This window comes from Lutjanus erythropterus, chromosome 15 (genome assembly GCF_056507025.1).
Source record: "Lutjanus erythropterus isolate fLutEry1 chromosome 15, fLutEry1.hap2, whole genome shotgun sequence".
Lineage (NCBI taxonomy): Eukaryota > Metazoa > Chordata > Actinopteri > Lutjaniformes > Lutjanidae > Lutjanus > Lutjanus erythropterus.
Window position 1 is genome coordinate 36,631,161 of NC_139331.1, and position 14,553 is coordinate 36,645,713.

The 14,553-nt window shown below is 40.8% G+C and overlaps 1 protein-coding gene across 4 annotated transcripts in view; it reads left to right on the forward strand.

Annotated features, from left to right (window-relative positions):
- Positions 1-7,581, forward strand: part of pex7 (peroxisomal biogenesis factor 7) — a 53,898-nt gene extending 46,317 nt beyond the window's left edge. For all 4 annotated transcript variants that reach the window (XM_084738110.1, XM_084738111.1, XM_084738109.1 and 1 more), the window contains exon 11: positions 7,332-7,581. In XM_084738110.1, the coding sequence (XP_084594236.1) occupies positions 7,332-7,415 (84 nt within the window). In that variant the 3' untranslated portion in view covers positions 7,416-7,581. The remainder of the gene's footprint in view (positions 1-7,331) is intronic.
- Positions 7,582-14,553: the final 6,972 nt, after the last annotated feature.

The following is a 14,553-nucleotide window of genomic DNA, read 5'->3' on the forward strand; positions in this document are numbered from 1 at the left end:
GGAACATAAACACCCTTTTAAATAGAACATGATTTTCTTTTTAATGTGTTCAATTTGCATTAATTTAAAGGATAAATCTGGTGTGATTCTATGTTCATCTTATTTTCAACAAATCCCGTGAAATGGCCAAAACCAACAATTCACCACGGTCACACAGCAGAAATGATCCTTTAACATCCCTCTTAGGGTTAGAAGATCAAATGTTGTCATCCATCTGACAAATGGTTAATCATTTCATTGCTTTCTGATTGATCAACAACTCAAAAGACAATGGATGATGAAAATCCAGAGGGACATTCAGCCAAATTTCAGGGTAAAACAAGATATTTGATAACACATTAGCTGCTGTTAGACTACTGTTTGTAATATTTCGCTTGCTTCCAGATGCTGTTTTTTTTACCCTGAAACATGAAACCGATCAGAAAAGACCAAAATAAAAACTGTTCTTTATCTGCTATAAGGGAAAGCACCCAGTCTTGTTTAAGTTTCTTTGAACCAATCACAGACATCTTTGGTGGCGCTAAGCCCGGGATGCAGCGACGGTGATGCTGCAGAATGGTGCTGATGGGGAACTTGTTTTGATGAACATTTGCACGTTGGGATGTGAGCTCTGGAATTAAAATGATGACAGCTTGGTTATGTTCGTACCACCAGCGTCCCGGTCACTAATTTGCCGTTTTCATCGTGTAGGTTGAATCTAGGAGGTCGTTGTATTGTAGATACTGGACCACGATGCCTCTTGAAGCAAGCGAATAGTGGCAGGACTTATAGCAACAATGTGCATCTGGTGAGTCGGATGATGTTACCAGCGATAGACTTGAACCATTGTCATATTTCTGTAGCACTGATGCAGGTTGATCTTGCTCAGATAAATAGTAGACATGTTCAGATTCCAGTTTTTCCTTCTCTAACATTACAGTGTTTTCAGTGCACGCTGGGTCTCACCGTCACTGACAGACACGAGCTTTAATACAGTTGATTTTGGAGATTCTGGCAAATTTATTCTGGCCACTGATTTCTACTGAAGATGTAAATCTTGAAAGCTCAGAAACAGGCTTACATAATTTCATTTCAAGAAAGGCTCAGTAATTTCCTAAAGCTTTTAACAAACATTACTTGAGCAGGAGGTAATGCTGCATTTGTTGGGGACTATTTTCAGCGGTGGTTTAATCCACATTTGTGGCAGCAGGACAGTTCCAAGCAAAAATAACACAAGTTCTCCGATTCCGGCTTCACAAGCAGGACGTTTTGCTGCTTCTCTCTGTTTTAGTTCATGTAAACTGAATATCTTTGATTCGGTCACACAAAACGAGATTTCTTGGGCTCTGGGACATGTTGCACAACTTTCGGACAGTTTACAGACAAAACAGAATCAGTTAATCAAGAAAATAATCAGCAGATTCATCGATCATGAAAACAATAGTCAGCTGTATCCCAATGTGGTACTATATGTTAGTAGTGCATTGGAATTTTCAAAATAAAAAATAATGGTTTCAGGTTGGTTTTGCAGCTAACCTGAGCAGCTGACGTCGTGTGTCGTAGCTGTCACTCAGACCCCGGTTACCATGACAATTCAACAGTGATAATGAGTGTATTGTACTGTTTGACCGCTGTGAGCCTTTTCCCTCAGAGTGCGTATCTGCCACAAGCTTATTAGTGTTTTAATTATTGTGTCTTCATTCATCTTTTTCTCATTACTTGAAATAGTGAAAGACATTTAAGGAGACATTAAATATTAGTTAGACTTTGAACTTGTCTTGCTTTAATATTCCCGTTGGCTTTAATATTCCCGTCAGTCTTGTGGCCTTTTTCTTGTCTTCCTCCTCCTTTTTTTTTTTTACCGCTTCTCCTCTCCTCCTCGTCACACATCTCGTCATTTCTCTCTCTCTCTCTCTCTCTGTAAATTCCTCTCTCACTTTCTTTGTGCTTTGCTGCAGTCTTGGCCCGTGTGTGTGCCTTTCCATTACGGCCGGCCGTTAAAGTTAATTAAAGAAGGGCATTCCTCTTCTCAATGGCTGACTCACTGCACGACTGCTTTGCTTACTCATCCTCTGAATGGGCCGTTCAGCTTGTTGACTCACTGATTCAAAGATCAGGAGCGCAGAACGAACCCGACGGTCCGAGGGAGGCTGATACTTTGATTTATAAAGAGAATATGCTGCATTTGTGTGCCAACCAAACACGTGATGTAACACAGGGGTGACCACCCTTTATGCTACAGAGTGAGTTTTTCCCTTTTGAGGACTTGTTGTCTTTAGCTGTTCGTGTTTGTGACCAGAACAAACATGGAGTATTTTACTTCGGTCTAATTCAGCTTTCACATAAGAGCTACAATCTAAGACTCTTAGAGACCAGTTGTTCATTTCGGTGAGAGTCTGGTCGTCCTGCAGCAGCAGATTTGGGGGGATGTGGTTAGTTACCTCCTGCATTAACAAGCACAGATTTTCTGTTTTCTGACTTTTCAAACTTTTGCTTCTTGCTGCTGTGTGACTGTGGATCAGAAGCTGCTGCTGATTATTATCAGTCGTAGATGATTGTCACAAATTTACTTTAAAAATATCGATTACTTTCCATTACTTTTGGATTATGTTGATATTGATGAATCCAGAAAAGTATGGGAAGTTAACAAGCCTCTATTGCTGCAGTGGCGTCTCCCTGCAATATGAGCATGAATGAATGTGAGCCGTCATGTGGAGTTTGGATGTTTTACTAGCATTTGGCTGATGGCTGAGGCTAATTTTGTGCCCTGGTTGTACCAACCAGAGACTGAAGCAACCATTCAGACAAGTGAATTGATGCAGTAATGCAGCAGAGAGTGCAAAATAATCTTTCAGTGACATTTTTGTGGAGCACAACCAGTCAGGCTGCTGTGAGCATTAAGCCTTTTTATAATTGACACGTACAAAATGCAACAGTAAACAGTCTGTATGACACCAGGACGCAAACATGACGGGTACAAATAAACTGTGGCAGATTTTACACAGCCCCTGTCTGTCACAGTGATGGATTATAATTAATTATAGCACGACCCCGCTGACACCTTAATACATTTCCTCTGACTGCTTATTTCTGATTGGCTGTGCTGCCTCCAGGTTTTTAAGACCTTTACACCCAAAATCCAACCAGTTAAGTCAGAAAAAAAACTACAGCAGAGAGGCAGTAAGGAGCAGGATTCAAACCATCCATCACGTATTAATAATCCCATCAGGCTGCAGCTTCCTCGTCTGTTTCACTCTTTAACCGAACACAAAGCGAGTCGTAACACCTGTGACGATGGCGTGAACAATAAAGGGCCTTTATGTTCCTCGAGGTGAAAGTGAACTGGAACGAGTCTGTGAGCAGACGCCACACTCATCATCCGCCGTGTGTTCTGCAGCCAGGAGAGATGATGGAAGGTAGTGTGTCATTCAGATGATAGCCACGTCCCCACAGAGGCATGTCATTCAGCTGATAGCCATGTCCCGCTTGATTATAGAGTAAAGAGAAGGAGGTGGAGAAGCAGCTGTATTTTCTCTTCCACTGCACCGTCTGAAACAGTTTAGAAAGTGAAGAGCTTCAGATTGCTGAGAACAATTAAAGAAAGGATAAATGACGTATTTCAGAAGGATGTTTTCTTATTTGTTATAAATTCCCAACAGCAGTCAGTAAATCAAGTGCTCTGACAAAAACAATGAATAAAATGGCAGATCTGTAAAAAGCCCATCCAATCATTTCATTTGGCTAACATGCTAACTTGACAGGTGTAAGTACTAGGAATAGCCATGTTGGTTGTTTATGTTCATGATATAAATGTTGGTGTTTTATTTCATGTTAATGAGGCGTGAGGTAGTTGTTCAGCGACGCAGTGTGGCTTCATCAGGGCTTTTCCATCTGCACTTTTAGCCCTTCTAAGTCAAACTGTGCCACACCGATTTGCATTTCCATTATCAGATTTATTGTGCTGAGCTCTGCTGAATTGTGCCCAAGATGGACACGCCAAGCGGGCTGCGGTGACGCCTCACAGACTGTGGCCACCCCATAATGACCCACCTCAAAAAAAAGCATGGGTCCAAGATTTAACCCGTGTGTGCAGGAGAGCAGAGAGAATGAGGTTTTTAAGTGTCTGCGTTGAGCTCTTAGTACTTCTGTAGCTTCTAACTGTTTGAAGTTTAGTTTCTCTCCTGCGTCGCAGTTTGTACTTTCAGGTTTCTACTTTATTTTACTGTTTCATGTTCAGTTTCAGATGAATTGTTTGATTGATTAAGTTACTGCTGTCAAAAACACAATTCCTGATTTTGCCGTTTCATAATAAAACCTTTTACATCACAAAGTAATGGGGGACTTTTATTCTGAAGAAATTACTTGATTATTGTTGCAACTCTACAAAATTGTGATGAGCATTTTTCACAATTTTGTTGACATTTTATGGACTAAACGATTAATCATGAAAAATCAGTCATGTGCAAATTAATACTTCAATAATGATGATAACTTTTAGTTGCAGCTCTGCTTGTTTTTTGTTTGTTTTTTGTTTGTTTTTGTTTGTTTATATTACCAATTATTATAACAATTATTATTAATCTGCAGATTTGATCCTCGATTAATCTCAGCTGATCATCCAAAACCATTAAATGTTCAGTTAACGAGGAAAATACACACATCCACACAATGCAGAAACAGAACTAGCAAATATTTGGCACTTTTGTGTGAAGAATGTCTTAACTGATTAATCTGTTGCCAAATCTGGTGCAGATTGATTTTATGTCAACCAACTAATCAATTAACTGACTATTAATTATAGACATGTTTATGAGAAGCACTTAATGTGACAGATGTAAAGAGGAGAAGATGTAATTTCAGAAAGAAAGTGATGAAAGAAGGAGTGGGAAAATAAAACAGGAACCTAATCCATTACAGTTTTCAGGGAACACAGCTGTCAAAGCTTTTGTCATATGGAGGCTGGAAAACAATACACACAAACAGGTATGCAAACCTCTGACTTCCTGTGTACCGGGAACCATTATGCTCCGCAATTAGAGGAAAAAACGGACAATATAATTGAGAGAAGAGCTTCCGAACGACATGGACTGGACTGAATGTTCTCTTGTGGAAATTACAACATAAAAAACACTCTGTAGTGCAAAGAAAGTTTGGACCTCTGCATTAGATGATAGAAGTGCACAGAGATTGTACCAAATCTTGCAGTTGAGCAGCTCAGTGTGTCCTTGATGCTGTGATATATTCTCACTAAAACAAACGCCCTCCAGCAGGGTTGGAATTCCACAGTGGCTTTCGGGGGAGCCCTATTTTCCAGTATGCACTGCTACTAAATATGTCACATGCACTTGCATTCATGCATACGTGTGCAGCAGTGCGGTCAGTTGCAGAGTTACTGCAAAAAACATTTTGCGGTTACCACTACAGACAACTAATAATGTCTGTGTCATTTTAGAGAGGCTAAATAATACGTGGAAGAAGAACACATTAAATAATCAGAGGGGACACAGCAACGTTTTTCAGCTTTTCGTACACACCCCTTCAATTATCACACATCACAGGGGAGAATAATGTGATGAGCGAATAAACACACAACACTGACATATTTTACTACTATTGTTTATCTCAGGAGCAGAAAAAATATAAGCTGTGACAGGAAATGGATGATATTTTAATTGTCCCACATGACTCTTTCAGGGGAGCCAAGCTCCCTTAAACTCCCCCGTCATTCAGACTGTGGCCTCCAGAAAAATGTTAAGGTTCCTGTCAGTCTGCATTTTTATACCTTGAGACAGAATATGTGCATTAAACTTGAGGCTGGTTTACACCAAGTGAAGGAGGTCTGTCTCGTAGTCACAGAATCTGTCCTCTGCTTCTGTGGCTCCTTCTGAAAAGAAGAAAAAAAGGAGAACAGAGAAGAAGAGAAGACTGATGCCTTTGTCCCAGACCTGATAATGGAGAGTAATTTAGTTGGAACACTTTGATGTAAGTGTTCGCCAGAGGAGACGCAGCTCTGAACGTCTCGTCTCTCTGAGCTGCAGGTGAAGTGTGGACACTCAGCGAGGACGGACAGAGAAGCTTGAGTATTGATGCACTTAGAAAACAAGACCCAGCTCTGGTCTGCAGAGAAACTGTGTGTGTGTGTGTGTGTGTGTGTGTGTGTGTGCACATATTGAAGTGTGTGTGTTTCTTTCCACCACTCTCCTGTCAGAACACTAAATTGTTCTCTTACAGCGGAGAACATTCAGTCCATTCGTAAAGCAGCTTTCACTGTTTTTGGTGTGGTTTTACTTCCTATCTCTACAAGTCATCGAGCGTATGTTGGACACGACGTCCCTCACAGTTGGGCTTCACATGTTTGTTCGCAGTTTGTAAGCAGGCTGCAGCGGCGTCTCTTTCACCCTGTGTTGACCCCCTCGTCTCTCCCTCAAACAGAGCAGAAAGAAAGAGGTTTTTTAAAGTTCAGCTTTTTGAGGCATCAAGGACCTGCTGCGATAACTTTCCCCTGTTTTCTCGCTCCCTCTGCCTCTGCCTGCACGGCTCTCGCTGGATGCCTGCTGCCTCGTTCACACAAAACAAGTGCTCCCCCCTCCCTGTTTCATTTCCCCAAACCAGACAGCAAAAGAACATGTTGCACCACGTCGCACCATGAAACTTCCATAATGAGCAAGTGTGGAATAAGTTTTCTATGTTTTGAAGATGAGAAACAAAACCTGTCTGACAGGTCTCCTGACCCACAGAGACGTCATGTCACTGAGAGAGCAGCTAACATGTAGCATCACTGTTCCAACTCACCCCACTTCCTCTACACGGTCAAATTCAATCCAAACCACAACACTCTTCACAAACAGAGCAGCAGATCATCTGACTGCAAACAAGACTTTTAAACAGTTTGAGATCCTGTAACCTAAATGAGAATCTGTGAACACACTTTCATTTATACATTAGACTCATAATAAGATGTTAATAACATGTTTATGTTGGGTCAAGTTCAGCCCTGGTTCTTGTGTATCCTGACCATAATCCCCTTGTGTTTTTGTCTTTTGTTAAATAATTTAGTTAATAAAGTTCCAGAATGTTTTTTTTGTTATTTTTGGGCCTTGCTCACCCTTACATCTGTCTACAATGCTGAATGATGAATAAATCAGTCTTTTGTGGACTGTATGCCGTGGCACTGGTCACCTTTGGGAGTGGAGAAAGAGGGGACTCGTAAAGATTCACACGTTGCATCGTGATGGGGCTGAATCATATCGTACTGAATCCTCGGCTATTTTAAATTTCTAAGATGAATCGTATCGTTGACGCAGGTCGTCCTCCACCGTGTCTCTAACAGTGTTGCGTTGTGTTGTCTGCAGGTGGTCGACTGTTCCTGGGATGAGACGGTGAAGATCTACACACCCGTCTGTCTGACTGCTGGAACACACACTACAGCACCGTAGAAACACACCCAGAGAAGTACTGCTATCCTTCTGAGGACACCATGTTCAGTTTCAGTCATTGCTGCTCCCCAGACTTTCTCTGTCTCTCTTCCCTTTTGTGGATAAAGTTGTCCCTCCCAATGTGCACACACACACACACACACACACACACACACACACACACACACACACAAAAGAGCAACAAGTGACTCATCCCGATTGCTGCAAAGTAAAACCACAGCCTGCCTGTTCTGAAGTTTTCTCCACAGTTTGATTTGGAGTTCTTTGTCTTTAAAGAGTGTGTAAACAAGTTTACAGTCCGGACCTCCTGCAGAGTGTTAGAGCGGGACCTCACCTGAGATTACAACCATCCCACCAACACAACAAAACTTTATTATTTCATATGAAAGTTTCAGGGAGAAAGAGCAGAGGTGTTACATCACACAGCAACTGAGCTGAGAGCAACAGGGCCTGGACCACACGCTGGATAATATCATGAGACTTGATATGGTACGATTCGATATGTATTGTCATTTTTTATGGCTCGATCATGGAAAAAATGGAGTCATACACTTCTAGAGACTGTATGTCATCAATTATATTTCCAAAAACATCACACATCACATGTCAGTCAGTCTGTCTGAGTTTTATGTCAGCAGAATCGTTGCTATACTGGTAAGATAATAATAAACTGCCACATTTAGCTGTTTCTGCTCATCAAGCTAGTGCCATAAGAATTAAGTAATTAAATGTTCAAATGAATTCATTAAAAAAAACGTTTTATAAGCCAAATAAACTTCCTCCAAAGCCACCAGACTTCACTGGTGAAAACCACAGAGCACAGGAGTTGTTGGTCTACCACTGCCTCGATCTGTTAGTTTGTTTGTGTTATTCTGTGACTTCAGTGTTTTAAAGGTTTAGTTCAGATTCACCAAAGTCACACCACAAACTATAAAACTGAGGCAGCAGCAGACCAACAACTCCTGTGTTCTGTGAGGTAAAATGACTGAATTTGTCAGTGGAGTTTGGTTGGTTTGGAGAGAGCGATGTTTGGCTCATATAAGAGTGGTTTCCCAACAGAAAAGCCCGTCTGACAGCAAGGAAAAGTTTTGAAAATATTCTAAATATAGACGAATCTGGCGAAGTACCAGAAATTAACAAGCCTGCATTGTTGTGGTGGCGTCTTCCTGCAGTTCGAGTGTGAATGAATGCAAGCCGTCATAAGACATTTACAATTCTACAATTACAATTTCTACTTTTACACTTAGGCAGGACTAAGACTAGGAAGTCGGAAAGAAGCCGTGCAGTTCGGCTGCTTCAACAGTCGAGTCAAACTTCAACTTTGGACAAAAAAAGACAGAATGTAAAACACACAAACCTTTACTTGATGAAGAGAGCTGCTGTCTGAGAGCAGAGACTCAGAGATTCACTGAGTGTACAGAGGACCAACATGTGACACAGATGATCAGAAATTATTTTAATATATTAAAAATATATTTTTAATATATATCACACAGTACTTCACTTCACTTAAATGTGGTGGAGGTGGTCCATTTTTCTTTTCTCCATTATCCGTCTCTGGCCGTTGTTCCAACCGTCTGACTACTGTGTAACATTTGAAGAACATTAATATCTCCATCCTAAGAGGAACCTTCAGGCCGCTGTTTAACATCGTCAGTGATCCGTGATGTCACTGTCAGCAGGTGACAGCTGACACAGTGTCTAGAAGGGAACCTCAGATCCGTGAGATCTCATGAGAGTGAACATTTTGACCGAAACTATGAAAATCTCGTGAGAGTCTTGCAAATTTGGGGTTTCCTTCTAGACACAACCAGCAGACACAGAGAGCGACGGACACAACGTGCCACCGGAGCAATGACGGCGCCGCAAAATAGGTAATACACTGCCTATATGGAGAAGAGCCTCGCACAACCAGCAGACTATCCAAACTTTAACCCAGTCTGAATTCTAACCCTTTTAAAAGGATGAAACCAAATTTAAAACCAAATCTAAAACCCTGAAGTGAACAGTTTATCTGAGGACAACACAAGGTAGTGTCCACACAAAGTTATAAATACACACACACACACACACACACACACACACACACACACACACACACACACACGCACACACACACATTATCTCCAGCAGGCTTTTCCACTGAAATGTACTTTGGCTTCTCGGTTTCTGAGATTAAATATTTGAATGGAAGCGGTTTGGAAATTAAATCAAACATGTTTTGTAGTGAGGAGATAAAATGTGAAACAGGAAATACATTTGTAAAGCCTGCTGTTTTTAATTGTGATGAATAATTTACTGTGAGAGCTGGAATTTAATTTAAAGACAACCAAGTACATTTATATACATGTAATAATCCTGTACTATGATTATGACACGACAGCGCTGCGTCTGTGTCAGTGAATAAAGTATCCGATGATCTGTTTTTTTTCGGTAAATCCAACATTTGTGAGCATCCTTTCTGTTTCAGGCTTGATTAACAAGTTGTGTCGACTTTATTGTAAATGAATTATGTAAATCAGGATGTTTTACATTAAGTGTGATCCATAATATCCATGTCATTATCTTTTTCTTCTTCATCTCAGTGATATTCTGGAGAAAAAAATGTCAGCTGTGACTAATTTCTCTGGTGAAAATGTCATCAGTGTGGATGCGGCTGTGGATGATGATGTGCATGTGCAGTGCCTTCTTCAATAAAGATGCAAATATCACATGAAGATGATGATCATCAGGAGAAAAGCTCTCACTGTATCATTATTATCAATCTATAAGTTAAAACCACACACTTCAGTCACTAAAAGCACATTTTCACTCAGACATTTTGGAGTGAAGAATTTTAACGGCAAGAACAGAAACAAACCGTGTTAAAAAATTGAGCTTGCAAGTTTATTCTTGACTTCTGAAACAGATTGTAATTACAGCTGAAAGCTCTGGGGAAAAAATATGTCAAACTAATAATGCAGGCGAGATAAAGACTGAATGATATGCAAAAAAAAAAAAACCAACCCTGCGTCCCTGCAGTTTGGAGTACATTTGGCCAGATTGTGATTTGGATAATATTTTGATGAACTGTTCAGTCCTAGTTGGGATGCGGTTGAAAGCTCCAGAACAAGTTAGTAACAGGCCGCTTCCACTAACGTGGTTCGGTCCTGGTGTGTTCGAACTGTTCGCAGCATTTTGGCCAAAATAGCACGTTTCCACTGACCTGAAGTAAGAAACAAAGCAGGTGTTTATTTTGGGCGGAGCTTAGAGGTGAAACAATTCCCCGGATTCGTTAGGTAACGCAAGCTAACAAGTTCACTATAAGTGCAACTTGAGTTAGGATCATTTTTGATCAAACTAATGATGAAAAATGAAATTGTTCCTCTCTGCTACTGCAGTTTAATCACAGATTTTATTTGAAAAGTCAACCCTTATTAACTCGTTAAAGTTAACTATTCTTTTTTCACATTAGAGGCCAGAAGAATTTCAGACACGCTCTGACATTTTATTGCCTCTTGTTCCTACAGCTAACGTGTAAGCAAACGGTTTCCACATCCAGCGGACTCAGAGCAACATGATGATCCTGTTTGTGTTCAGCTGATGAGTGGAAGTCTTTTTAGTTCTGGTTTAGTCGACATAAACTCAAAATTCATAGAGTTAGATGTGAAAATACTGTGGATCTACACACCGTTTCTCCGCTACTTCTCTGATGTCCGACCTCCCTCTCACTCCTCTCTCAATATTTTAACACTTAACTCCATAAATTAAGAGTTTATTTCAACCAAACCAGAGTTGGTGAATGTTGGAGCAGTGGAAAGACGAACCTTTTAAACCAAGAACCAATTTTGAGCTTCAGGTGTTTCTATTATTTTGTCCACACACACACACACACACACACACACACACACACACACACACACCCACCCTGTACAATGTGAACCCAGTGGAACGTACCAGGCTGTAAATATCACCGATGACGATGTTGACCGTGTGTCTCCCCCACTCGTCCTGGCTGCGGCCAATCACAGCTCTCGTGGTGATGATGCGTGAAGGGTTCCTCTGTGCCCTGCAGCCAATCACAGCTCTCCTGGTGATGATGCGTGAAGGGTTCCTCTCTGCAGGGAAAACCCAGCTTCTCTTTCTCTGGGAATAAAACAGCATGAAGACAGATTCTCCACGCTGCTCCTCCTCTTCCTCCTCCTCTCATTTCTCTCCTCAGTTCTTTTCCTCATTTTGTCTCCTGAAGCTCTCTTTTCTGTCACGAGTCGTCGTCTTCATGTCCTCCTCTTTCTTCACCTTCTCTTCTGTCTGTGCTTTTACTCTTTTCCCTTACTTTACTTAACTTCCTTGCCTTCCTTCCTCTTTACTGAATTTTCTTCTTTTCCTTTTATTTCCATTCCTTCCTGAAGCCGATACTTAAACCAGCCATCGTTTTTTTCAGAGCCATGATTTATAGCTTTAATAAATCAGACATGACCATCAAATGATTCACCAAACACTGAGACACTTTTAACTCTTCTCTATGGAGTTAATGATTTCATCACATGCATATTAAAGGAAGACAAGGCCGTTTTTAATGCTAATTAAAATGTTTATTGACTTTCTTGTCTGAACTAATGAGATGATCTCTGCTTCTTTGCTGCTGTTGTGTGTCTGCAGAGAGCAGCACCCAGAAGTGTCTTCACACACACTCATGTCATGGATCTTTTTATGCAACAATTCTTTTGGTATGAATCAATCTTTTTTTTAATTCATAAGACTTATAATGTAGTTATTTACAAATATTGGGCCTCATGCAACGAACCAAGTGGTGCGTACGCGCGATTTAGAAGAAATTAATTCTAGAAGAAAATATTTTGAATTTTCTTTCAGATATGAACACAGTTTTTGAGGTCCAGACCTGTCCCTGTCCAGGTGAACAGCCTCACTTTCTACTTTATTTCAGTGACAGTCCGACCCTCAGGTATCATGATATTAACAGCAACTCGTTTTTCTCATTTCTTTGCTTTAGCAGCTCCTTTAACTCCACGGCTGATGCTGTTAAAATGACAGATTTTCCTTTATGGACAACAAACTCTGAACTCGTAAAGTTCTCCTTTTACTCTTTGATGCCATTTTCATGAATGAACACTTCCTGACATACGTTGCAAGATGCGCAGCTTTATATGTTGTTATTTGGGTATCGTTTATGCCAATTTCATGCTCATGCACTCGTTTATACAGTTACCTGAAGTTACAAACATTCACTGACTCTGATGAGGCGTGTTCATATGAGCCCTTTGTAGAAAGAAACGTAAAAGAAATTGAAGATAAGAATAAGAAAATGTTCTTTGGGCCCAGTGTCTCAAACTGAAACTAGAAATATTTCGATAGCACTTTTTCCTCCCAGACACTGATTCTGATGCCTGACTTTTGCATCTTGGCCAATACCAAGTACCAATCCAATACCAGTGCATTAAAAATATATATCATTGTTGTTATTTGTTAACAATTATATACTAGTAATGCTGTATGGAAGTGATACACTTGCTATCATTGTTGCATGGCCTGGCTCAGGTTAAATAAATCTGGATTAATAAATTCCACAGTATCGGATCTGTTTTTATGCAGCATTGTATTCAGTATCAGATGCATTTCCTGTACTAACAGAAAAAATGCTCAAATATGCCATAAAGTCCAATATTAATTGTAGATTTATAGAAATAGTGCTCTCTGGCTGCAGTATAATCATCCACCATGACTGTATGCTGCATATTAATTCAGAGCTCCATGTTAATCTGGACTGCCGCCTGTTCCACTCTGCGTTTTAAGTTAAATTACTCCAAGTCTAATCTATATTACCTATAGTTTGTGGAATAATGGATGCATACATTTTTTTCCCTTCCCGGCAGAGAAGAGTCCCGGTCTAAATCCTCGGCCCGGTCTTAATCTCCTCCCGTTTGAAAGCGTCTCTTCTGTCTCCGTGTGTTAATTGGAAGCTAATGGTCTGTGCTCGATAAGGGCGGATCTTCCTCCCTCGTGGCCTGGAAACTGATTTTCTGATGAAGTATTTCAATTAAAATATTGTCCAAGCCATTTCCACGCCTGTTATGAGTGATGGTGATGTCTCTGTCTCTGATAAGGACGAGGAAGAAGAGGAGGAGACGCACAGGAGTGAAAGAAAAAAAAAGGAAAGATGTTTTGTGCCACAATGGCAAACATCCAACATTTTACTGACAGAAAGAAAAGCTGCAGGTGTTTGGATCCATTTCTTCACTGTTTTACATTTTCTGGCTTCATTTCAGTGACGGAAAATCTTCATGTTACAAAACAGAGTGTGTCAGAATGACAGACGTCTCGCAGGTATGAGACGCTGTCCCACCTTGGTGTGAAAGAACCTGACTGGGCTGCAGCTCAACCACGCCCAACACTTCTGCTATGAACTGGAACCATGGAGGGACAATAAGACAACAGGTCCCTGGAGACAGACATGTTAAGGACCCCCCACCTGTCCTTTATAACAGCACATCCAGACTGAAAGAGACACAGTGTCTCTCTGTAATTGCTTTGTCTCAGTTTGTGATAGTTGAGTGTCTCTCTGTAGTCTTGTGACCCTGTGGAGTTTTTTGTGTCTTTTTGTGTCATTTCATGTCTCTTTGTGGTAGTTCCGTGTCTCTTTGTAGTTCTTTCGTGTGCCTTTGTGTACTTTTATGTCTCTTTTTGGTAGTTGCATGTCCCTTTTGTAATTGTTGTGTCCATTTGTAGCTGTTTTATTTCTGTTTGTGGGAGTGATGTGTCCCCCTGTAGTTTTGTGTCCCCTTAAAGTTTTTGTGTCTTTTGTACTTGTTTTATGTCTTTATGTGGCAGTTGTGTCTATTTGTAGTTGTTTTGCTTCTCCTTGTGGTAGTTATGTGTCTGTCTGTAGTAGACTAACTTTATTAACAGTCATTTCAGACAGATGCTTTGTCCCAGGGGCCTCTGGACACCTTGGGCCCCTGGACCTGTGCTCAGAACTGGAATACAGACTGAGTTGGATTGCAGACAACAATTAGTCTGCAATGTTCAGGTGTTCACAAACTTTTGGCGTGTGTGTGTGTGTGTGTGTGTGTGTGTGTGTGTGTGTGTGTGTGTGTGTATTATGTCCCAACATCTTATTTGCTGTTGACACCTCAAACAG